Source organism: Geotrypetes seraphini, chromosome 2 (assembly GCF_902459505.1).
Source record: "Geotrypetes seraphini chromosome 2, aGeoSer1.1, whole genome shotgun sequence".
Lineage (NCBI taxonomy): Eukaryota > Metazoa > Chordata > Amphibia > Gymnophiona > Dermophiidae > Geotrypetes > Geotrypetes seraphini.
Genome location: NC_047085.1, coordinates 138,149,189 through 138,166,235, shown reverse-complemented (window position 1 = coordinate 138,166,235; position 17,047 = coordinate 138,149,189). Strand labels below are relative to the sequence as shown.

General features: G+C 41.5%; 1 protein-coding gene across 10 annotated transcripts in view; it reads right to left on the bottom strand.

Annotated features, from left to right (window-relative positions):
- The window catches only part of ZNF521 (zinc finger protein 521), a 796,659-nt gene that overhangs the window by 70,634 nt on the left and 708,978 nt on the right, over positions 1-17,047 (bottom strand). For all 10 annotated transcript variants that reach the window (XM_033933840.1, XM_033933831.1, XM_033933833.1 and 7 more), the window contains one exon: positions 13,778-13,893. In XM_033933840.1, coding sequence (XP_033789731.1) covers positions 13,778-13,893 — 116 coding nt within the window. The remainder of the gene's footprint in view (positions 1-13,777; positions 13,894-17,047) is intronic.

Sequence of the window (17,047 nt, the reverse complement as noted above, 5' to 3'; positions counted from 1 at the left end):
CTGCTGTCTTACACCGTGTAGTCCCTTATGGCTTCACATCTGTTATATTCACATACTGGTGATGCAGGTCTGCATCAGATTTACCATTTTTAACTCTTCACAAACTGTAGAACACATAAGGTTCCATACTGTTAAACATTATACTGTATATTCTTACCATTAGAAACAATGCAACAGTTTACTCTGGCAATCGTTTTGGGGGTCTGGTAAGAAGGAAGATAAATTGATTCTTAACCTCTAAATCTAGGCACTCTGCGGTTGAATCCCCATTTGCTTATGTAAAGAATTTGAAAAATGGTTTAAATCAGCTGGAAACAGTAGATTCAAGTGTCATTGAGCAATAAAACAGTAAATGATCCAATGTTCCTATGTCAAGATGACAGTGCCAGCATCTATTAGACTTTGAATTATCCAACTTATTCAATCTAACCGGGGTCCAAAAAGAACGATGCAACAGAAAAAAACAAGTTTGTTTCATAGATGCTGAAGCTGTATATCTCATCCTCCAAGACCAAATACGTGGCCATCGAGATGCAGAAATATACTGCTTAATCTCAATGCTCCAAATGTCTCTAAGAGCGTTTTTGGGTTTCTTATTCATGTTCAGATATTAATTTATACCACTTAGCAGCTTGATGTCCTAGGATGTCTGTATGACAACAGAGGAATTGCAAGCTGTAATAATTTTTCAAATTACGCCACTCAGGGAACCCTTTCTGAATAGCCTGCTTCAGTTGCAACTGGTTTTTTGGAAATCGATTTGGGGGACATATTACTAATATTTTAGAATCTGAGATTCCTTTAACTTATGAAGTAGTAATCTGTGGTACCATTTTGTATATCAAAGATACCCTAGATAAATATAAAAGAAGTCTCTTTTTAATTATGACAAGTACAGCTCCCAGTTGCACGTAACTGGAAAAACTGTGATTGCTTTCTGGTGGGCAAGTTTATGTCAAATATATAAATGTGAAAAAATGAGAGCTGATCAGTTAGGGAATTTTAAAAACTTTAATTTAATATGGGGTCCATTGACGTCTTTTGTAGATTTATTATAATTATACATTTTTGTTGTTAGAAGAATTGCACATCCAGGGAAGGAGGAGGGGAGGGTGGGAGGAATATAAGGGTTATAATCAACTATTATTATGGATGGGGGCAGGGTGTTTTTTGTTTAAAATATGTTTAAGTGGATAAATGTGTAATTTTATGTTTAAAATATGTAGTGAATTATGGATTTATGATAAATTTATAGATACTTGAATGATAAAGAATAGTTTGGGTGGGGGAGTTATTGATCTGTAAGAATCTTGAATCTTGTAATATTTTAAGTGATGTCTATAGTATAAATGTTTTATTTATTGTTCTTCACTTATTGAAATTATTTTAAAATGAATAAAGATTATTTTAAAAAAAGTGTCATTGAGCACCAGGGAATGATTTTGAAACAGCTTGCCTGAGTTTGGGGCAGGCAGGTGAAGTCGGGCAGAGGAGGGAGAGAGGAGAAAATCCACTGAAGAAGGCACGAGGGAGCAGAGAGAAGGCAGAGGGTGAGGGGCTGAGGCGAGAGGTAGCTCTGCCCACTCCCTGACATCACCCGAAGCAGACTCAAAGCTCCCCCTTAAAAGGGGAGGAGCCAACGGCACGCTGCAAAGGCGAGCGGCAAAGGCGCTCGCCTTAGCGAGAGCGCCTTTGCGAAGGGCCTCAAGAAGGGCCAAGTCACTACACCCAAGGACACCAGGGAAGGACAGCAAGCAGGCAGAGAGGGATAGAGAGAGGACACCAGCAGCAGGCAGAAAGAGAGAGAGAGAGGACACCAGCAGCAGGCAGAGAGAGAGGACACCAGCAGCAGGCAGAGAGAGAGAGAGAGAGAGAACGACAATGGAAGCAGAGGGAAACCAGAAGATGAGCTTTCCAGTGTTCTGCACAGACTGTCATATGTATGACTACCTCCCCTTGGGGAGACAGTCATATGTATGCGGTCGGTGTCAGGAGCTGGAAAGCTTGAAGAAGGAAGTAAAGCGACTAGAGGATAAGATACAGGAGCTAGAAGGACTTCACACTACAGAGGACCCAATCAGGACAGCTATAGACTTCATGAATGAGAGACACATTGAGGAGGAGGTCAGGGAACTCGAGAAATTCATTGAGGAAGCCTACAGGAGGAGAGTGGAAGAAAACGAACTTCAGATGAACGATGAAGTTACACCAACACCAACATGGAAGGGAGAACAAGAAGCAGATGACCTCATAGAAGACACCCACAGAGGAACATCACACGAGGGGAAGAAAATGGCTAGTCGATGCCCAGGAGAGGAAGTAGCGAAGCACACTGAGGACATTGACCTGAGACCGAAGCGAAACCTAAAGAAGGGAAAGTCAGCGATCCTAGTGGGAGACTCGATCCTGAGGCATGTGGACAGCCACATAGCAGGAGGGAGAGAGGATCGACTGGTGACCTGCCTCCCAGGAGCGAGAACCAAGGACATCATGGACAAAATTGGAAAGATCCTGGAAGGAGCGGAGACAGAAGAGACCACAGTAATGATCCACATCGGGATGAACGATGTCAGCAGGAGACACTACAGAAGAAGCACGCTGATAGAACAGTTCAAGATTCTGGGAAGGAAGCTGAAGATGAGGACCCAGAAGATAGCATTCTCAGAGATCCTACCAGTATTGAGGGCAGATGTGAAAAGTCAGGAGGAACTACAATCAATAAATGCGTGGATGAGGAGATGGTGTGAGGAAGAAGGGTTCCACTTCGTGAGGAACTGGACAATGTTCTGGGGTAAGAGCAAGCTCTACAGGAGAGATGGACTGCATCTGAGCGCGGCGGGAACAAAACTTCTAGCAAACAACGTCAGGAGAGGACTAGAACAGGCTTTAAACTAAGAAGAAGGGGAAAGCCAACAGTCGACCAAGCGTCAATGATTCGGAAGAAGGTATCCTGTGAAGATACCGAGGGGAAAAAGGCTGGGCAGAAACAATGGACAAATTACAGGAGTTGACTAACCCAGAAGAGGAGGTTAGAAGGAATGTAACAAAAGAGAAGAAACTAAAGACCGAAGCACTGGGAAAGGAAATGAAGACAAGAAAATATCAGGATCTAAATTGCATATATACTAATGCAAGGAGCCTAAGAAACAAAATGAGGGAATTAGAAGCTATGGCCAATGCAGAGGACATAGACATAATTGGAGTCTCTGAAACGTGGTGGAATGAAGAAAACAAATGGGATACAGCACTGCCGGGGTACAAGCTCTATCGCCAGGACAGGTCAGGACAGAAAGGAGGTGGAATAGCCCTATACATAAAAGAAAGCATACAATCGACAAAAATGGACAGAGCAGAGATGACCAACAAGCTGGAATCACTATGGGTTAAAATACTGGGAAGGAAAGGGCCTGAAATAAAGATGGGCCTATACTATCGTCCACCTGGGCAAACCGGAGATATCGATGAAGAAATGGAAGCCGAGATGAAGCGAGAATGCAAAAGCGGTAACACAGTTATTATGGGAGACTTCAACTACCCCAGGATAGACTGGAGCCTTGGAAGCTCAAAATGTGCTAGGGAGACAGAATTCCTGGAGGCTATACAAGATTGTTTCATGGAGCAGCTTGTTAGAGAACCAATGAGAGGAAATGCCACTCTGGATCTAATTCTAAATGGGTTAAGGGAACCTGCAAAGGAAGTAGAGGTAGTGGGACTGTTGGGAAACAGCGATCATAACATGATCAAGTTCAAGGTTGAGGTAGGAATATCAAAAGGAAAGAGAACCATAGCGACAACTTTCAACTTCAGGAAAGGAAACTACGAAGCAATGAGGGAAATGGTAAGGAAGAAACTTAGGAACACTTCCAAAAAATGGCAAACGGTAGAATATGCTTGGCCTTTTCTCAAGAACACGGTGAGCGAGGCGCAAAATCTGTATATTCCCAGATTCAGAAAGGGGTGCAAAAAGAGTTGAACAAAAGACCCAGCATGGATAACTAAAATAGTGAAGGAAGTGATAGGCAATAAGAAAAACTAATTCAGGAAATGGAAAAAGGATAAAACTGAGGGGAACTGGAATGAGCACAGGAAGTACCAAAACGAAATTCACCGAGTGGTTCGAAAAGCCAAAAGAGAGTATGAAGAGAGGCTAGCCTGGGAAGCACGAAATTTCAAACCGTTCTTTAGATATGTTAAAGGGAAGCAACTGGCTAGGGAGGAGGTGGGACCGCTGGATGTCGGAGACAGGAAGGGAGTGGTGAAGGAGGAGAAAGAAGTGGCAGAAAGACTTAACATGTTCTTTTTGTCTGTATTTACAAATGAAGACACATCTAACATACCGGAACCTGAGCAATTCTTCAATGGAAATCAAGCAGAAAACTTAGCATCCATGGAAGTGAGCCTTGAAGATTTACGCAGGAAGATAGAAAAACTAAAAACTGACACATCCCCGGGTCCGGACGGAATCCATCCAAGGGTTCTGAAGGAATTGAAGGAGGAGATACCGGAACTACTGCAGCAAATTTGCAATCTATCCCTGAAAACAGGCATGATCCCGGAGGACTGGAAGATAGCCAACGTTATGCCTATCTTTAAAAAGGGATCAAGAGGTGACCAGGGAAACTACAGACCGGTGAGTCTGACCTCGGTTCCGGGGAAAATGGCAGAAGCACTGATAAAAGAAAACATCGATGAATATTTTGAAAGAAACGAACTTCTGATAATCAGCCTACATGGTTTCTGCAAGGGGAGATCATGCCTAACGAACTTATTGCACTTCTTCGAAGGAATTAACAAACAGATGGACAAAGGAGACCCTAAAGACATCATATATCTAGATTTCCAAAAAGCTTTTGACAAGGTGCCCCATGAACGCCTACTCCGGAAACTGAAGAACCATGTGGTGGAAGGAGACGTACATAGATGGATCAAAAACTGGTTGGCGGGTAGGAAACAGAGGGTAGGAGTGAAGGGCCACTACTTGGACTGGAGGAGAGTCACGAGTGGGGTCCCACAGGGCTCGGTGCTCGGGCCTCTGCTATTTAATATTTTCATAAATGATCTAGAAACAGGGACGAAGTGTGAGATAATAAAATTTGCGGACGACACCAAATTATTTAGTGGAGCTCGGACTAAAGAGGACTGCGAAGAATTACAAAGGGACCTGAATAAACTAGGGGAATGGGCGACGAGATGGCAGATGAAGTTCAACATTGAGAAATGTAAAGTACTGCATGTGGGAAGCAGAAACCTGAGGTACAACTATTCGATGGGAGGGATGCTATTAAATGAGAGTACCCAAGAAAGGGACTTGTGGGTAATGGTGGACATGACAATGAAGCCGACGGCACAGTGTGCAGCGGCCGCTAAGAAGGCAAACGGAATGCTAGGCATAATCAAGAAGGGTATTACAACCAGAACGAAAGAAGTTATCCTGCCATTGTATTGGGCGATGGTGCGTCCGCATCTGGAGTACTGCGTCCAATATTGGTCGCCGTACCTTAAGAAGGACATGGCATTACTCAAGAGGGCTCAGAGGAGAGCGACGCGTCTAATAAAGGGGATGGAAAACCTTTCATATACTGAGAGATTGGAGAAACTGGGTCTCTTTTCCCTGGAGAAGAGGAGACTTAGAGGGGATATGATAGAGACTTACAAGATCATGAAGGGCATAGAGAGAGTAGAGAGGGACAGATTCTTCAAACTTCAAAGAACAAGAGGGCATTCAGAAAAGTTGAAAGGGGACAGATTCAAAATGAATGCTAGGAAGTTCTTCTTTACCCAACGTTTGGTGGACACCTGGAATGCGCTTCCAGAGAGCGTAATAGGTACGGGGTACTGGGGTTCAAGAAAGGATTGGACAATTTCCTGCTGGAAAAGGGGATAGAGAGGTATAGATAGAGGATTACTGCACAGGTCCTGGACCTGTTGGACTGCCACGTGAGCGGACTGCTGGACTGATGGACTTCAGGTCTGCCCCAGCAGAGGCATTGCTTATGTTCTTATGTTCCAAAGTAAATCTTTGTATTTTCAAACTTCAGGCCTGGGATTTATCTTAGAATTCAATTTAAATGCGCTTGTATTTCTTTTAAAATCCTTTTATTCCTTTATTTTGGAATGTTTACCGATTCGCCTTTGCAAGAGGTATCCAACAATTTAAACTCTCCCTTCCTTCTAAAAATGGGATTAAAGGAGTCAAGATCTTCAGTCAATCTTTGGTCTTTAAATTCTCTCAACTCTGGAATGATCTCCCCCTTTTTTAAGGAGTTCCAGTTCGTTTCAATTTTTCCGTAAATCTTTAAAAACTACTCTATTTGCCAAACATTTTGAAAATTAATTCTTTTGTAATTTTGCTATTATCTTCTATTTATCATTTGTAAATCATTCCCTTTTTATTTAATTGCTGTAAACCGAGTCGATCTTTCTCAGAATGATGATTCGGTATACAAAGTTAAGCTTTAGTTTAGTTTAGGTTTTAAAGTGAACATAAGGAAGCATATTTCATAAATATATATTTACTGGGCAAACCCCTGAACCTTGGAGCTAAAAGTTTATTGTATCCAAAAACCTGTGTCTCCAGGAATTGGAGAGGTTGTCTCATGGCTACAGAGGTCAACTATTTGCTAATACCAAAGCTTTTGTTACATCTGTCTGAATAGAGCAATTAATGAATGAATAAACTGTATATTGTCATCTAATGAATCTTCTTCATGTAGTTATTAAATCACAAAATAGAAAAAGAGAGAGAAAATGGTAATACTAACATTCACATGCAGAAAAATAACTCCTTTTACATTCTACCTAATGGGAGGCATGGCTCACCAATCAACAGGTACTCATCAAAGGGAACAGATGCCATTGATGTTTTGGCCCAGTTTCTGATCAGTTCTTTCTAAACGGAAGATCCCATTTTAATGAACTCTGCACCTAATCTCAGAAACTACTCACCTGCCAAGTGACCTCCCAGAAAATGAGACTGTCTTGGTGGTGTAATTACAGAATCTTGATAATATATCGCAAGCCAATATGAATACATAGGATAAAATCACTTTTGAAGGCAGCAGTTGTCACAACACCAACAAGACTCCATAAAGGAGCGAAAGAGACGGAAACAGAGAACACTAAGACACAGATGGTGGGAATGGGACACAGGGTGTCCTCAGCATGCTACAGTAGAGGTGTCTTACAGCCACAGAAAAATAAGGACTCCCTACAATGACAGAATAATGAATTATAAGTAAGTATGGGGGTCTCACAGTGAATATACTCTTCCAGATTTCCTGCATGATCACTCTTCACTTTTACCAACTCAAGAATAACAATATTTAATCTTGTCACAATTTTTCTAGATGTATCAGACTCATTCAATAAATGTAAAGCGCCAGGTTATGCTATTGTAACAACTATATCAGTCATTTCAGAGAAATAAAGTTAAGGGACATTATGGGTAACTGAAGCTCAACTGAAGGTTTCTGTTATCTCTGATAATTGCTTTCAATTGCGAGTATTTTGTAGAGGATAAGGATTGCACCCAGGAAGCTCCAGTGATTTTTTAACACCTTAGTTTATCTATCTAAATCTTTTGCTTCTCATTCTGAGGAATCCTCCGATTCCCATTACACTTTCTTTGGTTTTCCAACTTGCGGTGCATCAGAGTGCCTATTTTGAACAGTTTGAGTTACAGCATTTTTAAAAGGATTAATAATAATAATTTAATAATAATAATAATAATTTATTTTCTTATACACCACCCCACCAGCAGTCCTGGGCGGTTCACAACAAGAATATAACTGAGCAGTTCAGCGAATAATATACAATTCCACAATGATAATACATCGTAAACAATCAATACAGCAATGGCTAATATTCAATTTAAAATCTTAAAATCTAATGAAAAAGATGCATAATATAAAAAACAGCCTGCAACAAATTCTACTAAAGACTGGATCAACTCTAGTTAAAAAACAATTTAGAATTGATTTTAAAATTAGAAGGTAAAGAAAAAATAGTGATTAAACACATCACAATTAAAAACATCATTCTAGTTTATCAAATAAATATGTTATTAAAAATTTTCTAAATGTAAAACATGAATAAGTTTGAGCTTTCTGGCATTAAATTGTCTACCTGTTGGTGTGCCAATGGATTTTATTCATTTGCAGACTGCTTTGCTATAAACGTACAAAAGGCAGCCTTTCAAATCTATATATATAAAATCGGAGATATGTATGTATGTGTGTGTGTGTGTGTATGTGCTGCGATCACGCAAAAACGGCTTGACCGATTTGAACGAAACTTGGTATGCAGATCCCTCACTACCTGGGGTGATATGTTCTGGGGGTCTCGCGGCCCACCTGCACACGTGGGCGGAGCTACAAACAGAAAATCAGATTTCACCCATTCATGTCAATGGAAAAAATGTAAAAAGCTGCCAACGCAAAAACGGCTTGCCCGATTTGAACGAAACTTGGTATGCAGATCCCTCACTACCTGGGGTGATATGTTCTGGGGGTCTCGTGGCCCACCTGCACACGTCGGCGGAGCTACAAGCAGAAAATCAGATTTCACCCATTCATGTCAATGGAAAAAATGTAAAAAGCTGCCATTCTCACAGTAATTCAAAAATGGCTTGACCGATTTGAACGAAACTTGGTATGCAGATCCCTCACTACCTGGGGTGATATGTTCTGGGGGTCTCGCGGCCCACCTGCACACATGGGCGGAGCTACAAACATAAAATCAGATTTCACCCATTCATGTCAATGGAAAAAATGTAAAAAGCTGCCATTCTCACAGTAATTCCAACTACCTGGGGTGATATGTTCTGGGGGTCTCGCGGCCCACCTGCACACGTGGGCGGAGCTACAAACATAAAATCAAATTTCACCCATTCATGTCAATGGAAAAATGTAAAAAGCTGCCATTCTCACAGTAATTCAAAAACGGCTTGACCAATTTGAACGAAACTTGGTATGCAGATCCCTCACTACCTGGGGTGATATGTTCTGGGGGTCTCGCGGCCCACCTGCACACGTGGGCGGAGCTACAAACATAAAATCATATTTCACCCTTTCATGTCAATGGAAAGGATGTAAAAAGCTGCCATTCTCACAGTAATTCCAACTATAAAACACTTTCTATGACACTATAACCACTAGGGACATCGTTTCTATTCTACTACGGACACCATACATATAGAGTTTGTATGTTCTAACTGTGTTTGTAACTGTTTCCTTCATGCACCCCAGTTCATAATGTTATTACATTACATGAACACAGGTTCCATTCTGAACCGGGAACAAACTGCATGGAGTTTCTTTTCAACCTGAGTTTCCACATATTGAGTTGTTTAAATCAATACTGAAACTTTTGGATGCCACTTATTCCAACAGATCTTCCTTTTCAGTTTAAGAGATTGCAAATTCCAGTGAGACTTGCATTCTCTATCACAATCAACAAATCACTGGGACAGACTATTACATACTCTGGAGTGGATTTAAGATCCCCCTGTTTTTCCCATGGACAACTCTATGTTGCTTGCTCAAGGGTGGGTTCACCCAAGAATTTATATGTTCTTGCTCCTGGAGGTGAAACTAAAAATGTTGTTTATAATCAAGTTTTGTGTTAGTTGTATTGTATTCATTTTGTTTAATATTTCACATTATAATTTGAATATTGTACTTTTTATAAAGCTGTTAAAAAATAATTTCATTCACCACTATAAAGTATCTTTATTTGAATCCATTTACAGTGTTATTGCTATAATTAAATACCCGTGCAACGCCGGGGCATCAGCTAGTTTTTAATAAACTCAACTAAATAACATCACGGCCAGCACCGCTTTTAAGCACTATTCATCTTGCCTACCCCATTTCAGGCTTTGACACAGAACACTGCTTTCTCGCTCACTTCCTAACTATGAAGCTGTACTCTCTGTAGCTTCAGGGCAAAGAAGCTGTTACTTGCTATAGACTTGCTGCAAATATCACAATAAAGGATGCCAATGTGGATTTCTTATAAAATACAAGTTCAGCTGCCTTGCCTTAGTAAACTCAAGGGCAAACAATCAATCCTGCTGCAAATGCACAGCAGCAAGCCATTTCGTACAGCTGTCCAAATGATCAAATACATCAATGCATCAAGACTTGCCTGAAATTAATGCTTTTCCCTTTTTGGTGTGTCTATAATCAATGTTCTCCTTTGCTTTTCCTCAAAACTTATCAGCTTAATTGTTTGTGCTGGCAACAGTATTTGCTCAGCACTGAAATAAAAAGCCCACAGCTCAGGCTGATCCTGTGGTGCAGCATTATTTGGCTTTAGCAATGCAGACAAGCCAAGATTCAGAAGTTGATCAGCATGTCAATAGAGAATTGATCTCTCTGGGGTAACCTGAAGAGGTGATGGGTTTAATCTAAGTGATAACTACAGAGGAGAGCTGCATTAAACAATAAGGAAAACTAGTCAAATTCCCCCAAATGCTATATATGGTGACAGCAGTGGCGTAATTAGGGGGGGGGAGCACCCGTCCTCCTCTCCTCCCCCCCAACTACTGTGCACACGCACCCCTTCCCTTCCATCGCACTTCTTTAGTGTTTGCGGCGTGAACAGCAACACCAACCTGCTGCTCGCGCTAGCATCGGCTCTTCCTCTGACTTCACTTCCTGGACCCTCTCCTAAGAAGTGACATCAGAGAAAGAACTACCAGCAGGTTGGGGTTGCTGTTCACACCGCGAACGTTGAAGGGGTACGGGGAAAGGAAAGGGCATGCGTGGCAGTAGGGGACAGGGAAAGAGTGGATGGGGTGGGGGCAGGGAAGAGAGTGGGAAAGGGGCATCACCGCCAAAGGCGCCTCTCACCCTCGCTATGCCACTGAGTGCCAGGGCCGGTTTTAGACATGCTGAGGCCCAGAGCAAAAATTAAGGGGGGGCCCTGATCACCTCTCCTTTCCGCCCTCTCCCCCAATCCCATTTCTACCACACAAGAAACAATTTTTAACGACTGCTCCACACACAAAACACAGAGAGATCTTTAACAAATACAGAACAAGGAATCACAAATAGAAACGGAAACTAAACTGAGAACCCCCAAGAAATTAAACTCAGCAGCTCATGCCTCCGGATGAGGACTCGGATCTTGGGGAGGATTTTCTAGATCATTTGGGGGTCTGATGTTTCGGATGGAGACTGACAACGCTGGAGAAATAAAAACAGATATGCAATTCTTTTTGTATGGAACACACATGAATCCCGGGCCCAAGTCCTCCACCTTCCTTGCTGTTGCTGGTACTCATGCAGGGCCAACCTTAGGAAACGGTATTACTATCCATAGCTCCACCCACAATAGCTATGTACTTCTGTTACTAGAAGAGTGTATAAAAGCACTTTGCGGTCACACAAGCAGAACAGAGATAGTCTCTTTTCAAATACAGGCAAAACTTAACCTGAAATCCCAAGAAGCCATACTCTGCATGCAACACAATACCAGGAAAACAGAAAGAAACATGTTTCCTCCTGTACAGTGCAAAATAAAGAGAGCTGGACATATTTCCAAGCACTAAAATTAAAATAAAATGATTATTTTTCTACCTTTGTGGTTTGGTGACTTTGTTTTTCTGATCACGTTGGTCCCAATCTCTGATTCTGGCTCTACTGTCCATTTGTTATTTCTTTACTCTCCTCCTCCCTTCTTTACTTCCTGCCCTATGTCCATCTTTGGCACTGATCTTTCAGATACAGCATTCTTCAATTTTTCCTATCCTTTTCTCAATCTGTTCCCTTCACCCAATCCATGTGTATCTTCTCTCTCTCTCTCTTCCCGTTCCTTCTCATGTGTGACGTATCCTCCTCCTCTCTTTCTTTCCATTTTCCTCCATACATCAGGACTGGTTAAAAGCCAGATCCTCTGGATCTGATTTATACCTTCTACAATAGGGGTCTGCAGAGGATTCAGCTTTTACTTATGCGCTACCTTAGATCCTCTGCTGTCTTGGATATGGGACTCCAATTTAACCTGTTCTGCCCATGATCCGGTGCTGCCTCAGTCAGATCCTGTGGCTGCCCTGAATTCTCTACTGCCTTGGTCTGACCCAGATCCAGTGGTTGCTTCTCCACCTTAATATGCTCTGTTTTGGCAGGGCTTACCTGCTTTGGCAGGAGCTTCAGGATTTTTTTAACATTAAAGATGGATCCAGGAGTCTCCTCTGGATCTTACTTTTCAGCAATAAAGTTGGATACATAGATTCCCAGATCCAACTTTAATATATATATTTAAAAAACCCAATCATAAAGGCTAGGATGGACAAAGGATCTGGGACAAACTGAGACAATTAAGCAGGGCATGTTGTAGCCCCATGTCAGAGACAGCAGAGGATTCAGAGTAGTGCATAAGCAAAAGTTGGGTCCTCTGCCGACTTGACTGCATCTCCTTACAACCTTCCCTTTCTCTTCCTATGTTACTTGTAATTCTATACTTACCTCTTATGGATGAACTTCATGGTGTATTGCGGTATACAAATAAAATGTTATGTTATCAAGGTGCATTAGGCAATAACCCACTTTAAGGTGATTTAAAGAGCACTAACACAGATTGGATTGGTTTGCCCTAACCCTACAATATTTAAGTCATATGGGTTACACAATAATGAAGTACAGAACATGTAAATGCGGGTAAAGCAGCTCATTACCTTGTAAATGCTATAACATGTCTTGCCGTGAACACAGGGTTCACACTGCAAGCCACATTATTGCACTAAAAGGAAGATAAAATAAGCCCAGTCAAAAGCTGGTGTTATTTTACCACACCAAATCAACTGACCTCCAAGCTGTGGCCTGATGCTTCCAGCCATGACTTCCAGAGGCCCCGTCTGATCCCAACCCCACTGAAAAAGAGCCTACCCATGAACAGACCCTCCTGATTAAATCCCCCAACTCTGAAGGAAATCCTCCCATCCCTGTGTCATACATTAATTCCTCTTGGTATATTGGTTCCTGAGCAGGAGCAATCCCATTTGCTCCTGCCCCTCTGGCACTGTCCCTTAAAAAGGTGCCCCTAGTGACAGACTTGCAATATCATCACAAGGGCCATTTATAAAAACAAACATAACATGACCATTAGAAATAGTAGCACAAGACTACCATTAGAGGTCTTGAGGGATGGCACAGAACTGGGATTTTACTATACAGTAGCTACACCATTTTATAAGGCACTTTGGGGATTAATACAAGTATTTTGATTGCAGGTCACATGTTAATGTTACTATTAGTACTGGTACCTGATAAGAATGAATGCGGGACCACTCTGATTTAGAAGACATTAAGCAGTCCTGTATTAACTCTGCATTAGCCAGTTAACACGCAGTAAGTATAACCAACTTACTGGCTAACATTTCCATGCCCACTCTACCCATGCCACACTCCTTGAGGAAAAAAAATCTAAAAAATACGGTAACACACGGTTTAATGAGTGGGAAAAAGGGAATTACTGCAAACCCCTTAATGCAGTTGCATGGTAGCCTGTTTCCGTGCATTAACCACCTGTTAAGGGTTTAACGTCCATCAGTAAAAGGGCTCCTGAGTCAGGTCTCACAGTACCACCATTAAGCGATAGCTAAGACTCATGTCCGTAAATGTCCTCATTTTCAGTGAACGGACACGATCCAATTTTTTTTTCTTCGTGCTCAATATTAAAGTCAAGCCTCAGCAAATAATATAGGAAAATCTGCTAGCAGATACATGCCAAAAGAGCAAGAGACACAAGACTAAAATCTTTCTGAATGCTATACCTGCAGCTCTGTTTGGAAGAAGAACTTCTGTGGACACTGCGTGCAGTCATAAATCTTGTCCTCTTGTCCATGGGCCGAAAAAATATGCTGCTGCAATTTGTTTGCTTGAACAAACACTGAAATACCAAAACAATAACCATGTAGTTAATTTGGGATCATAAATGGTTTTCTAGAAATAAATTTCACATACTGTAAACTAGAGTAGATTTAGTTGCAATTTCAATATGACTCAATGAAAATCTTCATAGTTCAAACCTCCCCTTACTAAGCAGTGACACTCATGTGTATGTACTGTATATGGAAAATATTAAATGTCTCGCAAGAGTACTGTTTACAGTGTAAAGATTAATAGAAACCACAATTCCCTATGACTAATCTGCAAATTATTTAAATTCCAATATCCCATAAAATTGTAAAGGTACACAAATTGCAAACAACCAAGAGTCCTGCTTCTGTATTTGTCTCGAGTGAACAGTTAGCAAAACATTTCCCCATTAAAGTATCTTAATACTCAAAATCTGTATCCCCCAGCTACATTGGGGACCAGTGGTTATAGATGTGAAGTATAACTGCAGGTAAATTCTCTTTGGATACTTTTGAGATCATCTCTACCTACAACACACAATGTAAGAGTTTCAATAATATAAGCATGTTCCGTTTTAATGACTACAAAACAAGGCCTTAAGACTATGCAACAGTTTACCTGGGAGACATACTATTAATAATTAAATTGTATATGCCAGAGGCAGTGTTTGGGTTGGCAGCTCTGACTTCTGAAAGATGCCTTGTGCATGGTGACCTAAAAAGATTTGCAGTTACAATATTAATCTGTATAGGCAGAGAAAGAATTGATTAAAGATGCTGGCACTGGACTTTATGCCTATCATCAAAATTATTTTAACTACAATTTCACAGGAAAATATCAAAATATAATTTTATGAATCACACATTTTAATCATATTTCTCATTATCTTAGACAAATTGTAGGGAAAGAAATCTAAACAGATTTATTAATATTTTTATTGGCACACTCAGGGCTCCTTTTACAAAGCTGTGCTACTGATTAGTGGTGTACTGAATGCGAAAAAGCTCATGGGAATAGAATGGGCCTTTTCATGTTCAGCGTATCGCTATCAGAAGTGCAGTTATATAAATGGAGCCCTCAGGGAGAAGGGTGATAGGAAAAGTTAAAATTCTTCTCAAGATACATAAACCAATGCAATAAGCAATGGATATATTTAAGTAGTCCTGGGTTGATATTATTTAATGGGTTTTATATCTTATGTCCCTCAACAAAGCTATATATCAACATATCTTTATAGATACAGAGAGATATCTAGCTGGCTAGATTTAGCATGCTGTCTGTCCCTCTCTTTATATATACAAAATGTTTTTTAAAAAATCCTTTTTCATATTTTTCTGTATAAAAACTAAAAGGCCGTGTGTACATTAATAAAACTATGCCTTGAGCTCCCGTCGTAGTCTCGAGAGACGACAGGAGCTCAAGGCAGCCATTTCCTGTGAGCGATCTGCACGGGGCAGGGGCGTGGGAAGATCGCTCCTGGCCTGAAATTCCGCTAGACAGCCAGGTAAGGCTTAGGGGGTGGGGGGGGGGAGAGGCCTTACAGGGCTGGTGAGGAGAAAGCAAATGTGCTAAACAAATACTTCTGTTCTGTGTTCACAGAAGAAAATCCTGGAGAAGGACCGAGATTGTCCAGCAAAGTTACACGAGAAAATGGAGTAGATTCTGCGCCGTTCACGGAGGAGGGTGTTTATGAGCAACTTGAAAAACTGAAGGTGGACAAAGCGATGGGACCAGACGGGATCCATCCCAGGATACTAAGGGAACTCAGAGAGGTTCTGGCGAGTCCTATTAAAGACTTGTTCAACAAATCTCTGGAGACGGGAGTGATTCCTGGGGATTGGAGGAGAGCGGATGTGGTCCCTATTCATAAAAGTGGTCACAGGGATGAAGCAGGAAACTACAGGCCGGTGAGCCTCACTTCAGTTGTTGGAAAAATAATGGAAGTGTTGCTGAAAGAAAGGATAGTGTATTTCCTTGAATCTAATGGGTTACAGGATCCGAGGCAACATGGCTTTACAAAAGGTAAATCGTGCCAAACGAACCTGATTGAATTTTTTGATTGGGTGACCAGAGAGCTGGATCGAGGACATATGCTAGATGTAATTTACTTGGATTTCAGCAAAGCCTTTGATACAGTTCCTCATAGGAGGCTGTTGAACAAACTTGAAGGGCTGAAGTTAGGACCCAAAGTGGTGAACTGGGTCAGAAACTGGCTGTCGGACAGACGCCAGAGGGTGGTGGTTAATGGAAGTCGCTCGAAGGAAGGAAAGGTGACTAGTGGAGTCCCTCAGGGCCAATCCTGTTCAATATGTATGTAAGTGACATTGCTGAAGGGTTAGAAGGAAAAGTGTGCCTTTTTGCAGATGATACCAAGATTTGTAACAGAGTAGACACCGAAGAGGGAGTGGAAAATATGAAAAAGGATCTGAAAAAGTTAGAGGAATGGTCTAATGCCTGGCAACTAAAATTCAATGCAAAGAAATGCAGAGTAATGCATTTGGGGATTAATAATAGGAAGGAACCGTATATGCTGGGAGGAGAGAAGCTGATATGCACGGACGGGGAGAGGGACCTTGGGGTGATAGTGTCCGAAGATCTAAAGGCGAAAAAACAGTGTGACAAGGCAGTGGCTGCTGCCAGAAGGATTCTGGGCTGTATAAAGAGAGGCGTAGTCAGTAGAAGGAAGAAGGTGTTGATGCCCCTGTACAGGTCATTGGTGAGGCCCCACTTGGAGTATTGTGTTCAGTTTTGGAGACCGTATCTGGCAAAAGACGTAAGAAGACTTGAGGCGGTCCAGAGGAGGGCGACAAAAATGATAGGAGGCTTGCGCCAGAAGACGTATGAGGAGAGACTGGAAGCCCTGAATATGTATACCCTAGAGTAAAAGAGAGACAGGGGAGATATGATTCAGACATTCAAATACTTGAAGGGTATTAACGTAGAACAAAATCTTTTTCAGAGAAAGGAAAATGGTAAAACCAGAGGACATAATTTGAGGTTGAGGGGTGGTAGATTCAGGGGCAATGTTAGGAAATTCTACTTTACGGAGAGGGTGGTGGATGCCTGGAATGCGCTCCCGAGAGAGGTGGTGGAGAGTAAAACTGTGACTGAGTTCAAAGAAGCGTGGGATGAACACAGAAGATTTAGAATCAGAAAATAATATTAAAGATTGAACTAGGCCAGTT